The sequence below is a fragment of the Penaeus chinensis genome, chromosome 23, assembly GCF_019202785.1.
Source record: "Penaeus chinensis breed Huanghai No. 1 chromosome 23, ASM1920278v2, whole genome shotgun sequence".
Lineage (NCBI taxonomy): Eukaryota > Metazoa > Arthropoda > Malacostraca > Decapoda > Penaeidae > Penaeus > Penaeus chinensis.
In genome coordinates this window covers 17,145,882-17,148,381 of record NC_061841.1, presented here as the reverse complement: position 1 = coordinate 17,148,381, position 2,500 = coordinate 17,145,882, and the positions used below count along the sequence as shown (strand labels likewise).

Genomic DNA, 2,500 nt, shown 5'->3' with positions numbered 1-2,500 from the left:
CTCAGATTATATATATATATATATATATATATATATTGATCTGAAGCAACTTTTAGATTCACAGGTCTGCTTATGTATCATATGTGTTTATGTTTTTTTTATTCATGGATTTATTGTGATTTTGTTTCTGAATATATGTCATATGTATATATATTTTCTTCTGTTTTGTTTCATACTTAGATATTCATCTTCCTTGCTCTCTCTCTCTCTCTCTCTCTATCTCTCTCTCTCTCTCTCTCTCTCTCTCTCTCTCTCTCTCTCTCTCTCTCTCTCTCTCTCTCTCTCTCTCTCTCTCTCTCTCTCTCTCTCTCTCTTTTATCCACATATCTATCTAATCTCTTTCATTCTTATTTTTGTATGAAGATATACATTGTTAGAATGATGCAGTTTAATGTCCCCACACTTGGTATTCCAGCTCGTCGTTGTGAAGACTATGAATTCACTTGCGGTGATGGTACATGTGTGTCTGTATCTGTACGATGTGATAGACAAGAGGATTGCCGTGATGGCTCTGATGAGCTTAACTGTCGCCCACGTGTGTTATTATTCTTCTGTTTGCTGCTAAGATTTGTTTCAGCTTTTTCTTTACTCTCTCTTTCTCTTTTTCTCTCTTTCTCTCTTTCACTCTTTCTCTTTCTTTCTCTTTCTTTCTCTTTCTCTCTCTCTATCTCACTCTCTCTCCTTTTCTTTCTTCTTTTCTTCCTTTCTTCTTTCTAGTCTTCCATTCTTTCTCTCTTTCTCTCTCTCTCTCTCTCTCTCTCTCTCTCTCTCTCTCTCTCTCTCTCTCTCTCTCTCTCTCTCTCTCTCTCTCTCTCTCTCTCTCTCTCTCTCTCTCTTGATCTGACACAACTCTCTTTTTTTTTGTATAAACTTGCTTTTATCAGCCATTATGAAATATCTAAAGTATCATTTCTGCCATAAACAGGATTTAGAATAATTGTCACATTTGTTTGTTTATTAAGGATGGTTTTGTCACACTAAGATATCTTCATTTTTCTTTTCCTCCTTCTGTTTCTTTGATGTGTAATGTTTATTTTTGTATAGTGTATTTCATGCTTTATTTTGTGGTACAGATGTTGTTCAGAAAATTGTTGTCAAAGTTATATACCAAGGCTGTGTTCTGGATATAAAAGCATATAAATCTAAATTTCTCAAGAATCTCACCTGATTGCAAACTATTGTTGTCAACTTAGCCCGGTGCCAAGAAAACGAGTTTCAGTGTAGAGGTGGACGGTGCATACCTGACTATGCTCGTTGTGATGGCAAACGAGACTGCCGCGATGGCTCAGATGAGATTTCATGCCCTGCTGCAGAAACTACGACAACTCAACCACCATTTATTCCCCCAACGAGTATGTTTTTTTTTACATTTATGCACATTATGATGATAAAGCATCATAAATTCTAAACCAGACAACTCATATTTTCTCTTTTGATATGGGAAGGATGAATATGGACTTCATACCTTTACTAATTTTGACCACTACTAAATGGCCTGCAGAACTTAGAAATGAGGACAGTCTCCTAATCCATTAGTTTTCATAAAAGAATAAATAACATACTTTATTTTATTATTTTCCAGAAGTCATGTAATGTCTGCATCTTCTCAGCCTTGGATTTAGTTTCACTGATGATTATTCTTGTTTTTGTTATAATAATCAATAATGCAATTGTAGTTCCATTTTTTACTTAATATATTTTTCCAAAGCTGATATAGATGTGATATTTAACATGACCTGCAAATGCATAATCTCAACTTTTATTCTTCTTCTATCACATTCACTAATGTGAAATCTTTACAGGTTTTCCTTTTTTTCCTGGCACAGTTTCAGTTTGATAACTAACACCTTTCTAAAACCAGTAACAACAGGATCTTCTTTGAAGTAGCAGCTGTCATGGTTCTGATTAATGGATTTCTAACATGAATAGAGAAATATTTCTGGCTTGTTGCATGCATCAGACATTTTTTTTCATAAGAGCTGTTAGAGCAATGATTTTTATATCCAGTACTAACCCATACATGGTACATTGCTTATTGTTTTTTTTTTTTTTTTTAAGTAGTTATTGATATAATATTTTTAAACCTATACAATGCCAAAGATCTCCAGTTTTACATGTGAAATATGTGAACTGCAAGAAAAGTTTCTTGAGTGAAACTCACACTCTAACATATTTAAGTAGGATAATATATTGCATGCATCCTTTAATATGTTGCTATGATATAACCCAATGTGAATGATTTTTTAAATTTACACTATTGATTATGCTCATTGATCTTTGATAGGCCTTTATGACTTTTGTTGTTGTTATTATGTGGTAGGTGGTATGGTAAATAATTAGAGAATATGTTTTAGTTGTGTCTGTGTGTATCTGCCTGTCGACAACAGGCAGATACACACAGACACACAACAGACACACAGACACACAACCATACGACAGGCTGTCGTATGGTTGTGTGTATGTATGAATGAATGTGTGTGTGTGTGTATGTATTTGTTTG

General features: G+C 34.1%; 1 protein-coding gene across 33 annotated transcripts in view; it reads left to right on the top strand.

The window, feature by feature from the left end:
* Positions 1–2,500, top strand: part of LOC125037396 (basement membrane-specific heparan sulfate proteoglycan core protein-like) — a 362,744-nt gene that overhangs the window by 268,091 nt on the left and 92,153 nt on the right. For all 33 annotated transcript variants that reach the window (XM_047630535.1, XM_047630533.1, XM_047630526.1 and 30 more), the window contains 2 exons: positions 416–535; positions 1,194–1,352. In XM_047630535.1, coding sequence (XP_047486491.1) covers positions 416–535; positions 1,194–1,352 — 279 coding nt within the window. The remainder of the gene's footprint in view (positions 1–415; positions 536–1,193; positions 1,353–2,500) is intronic.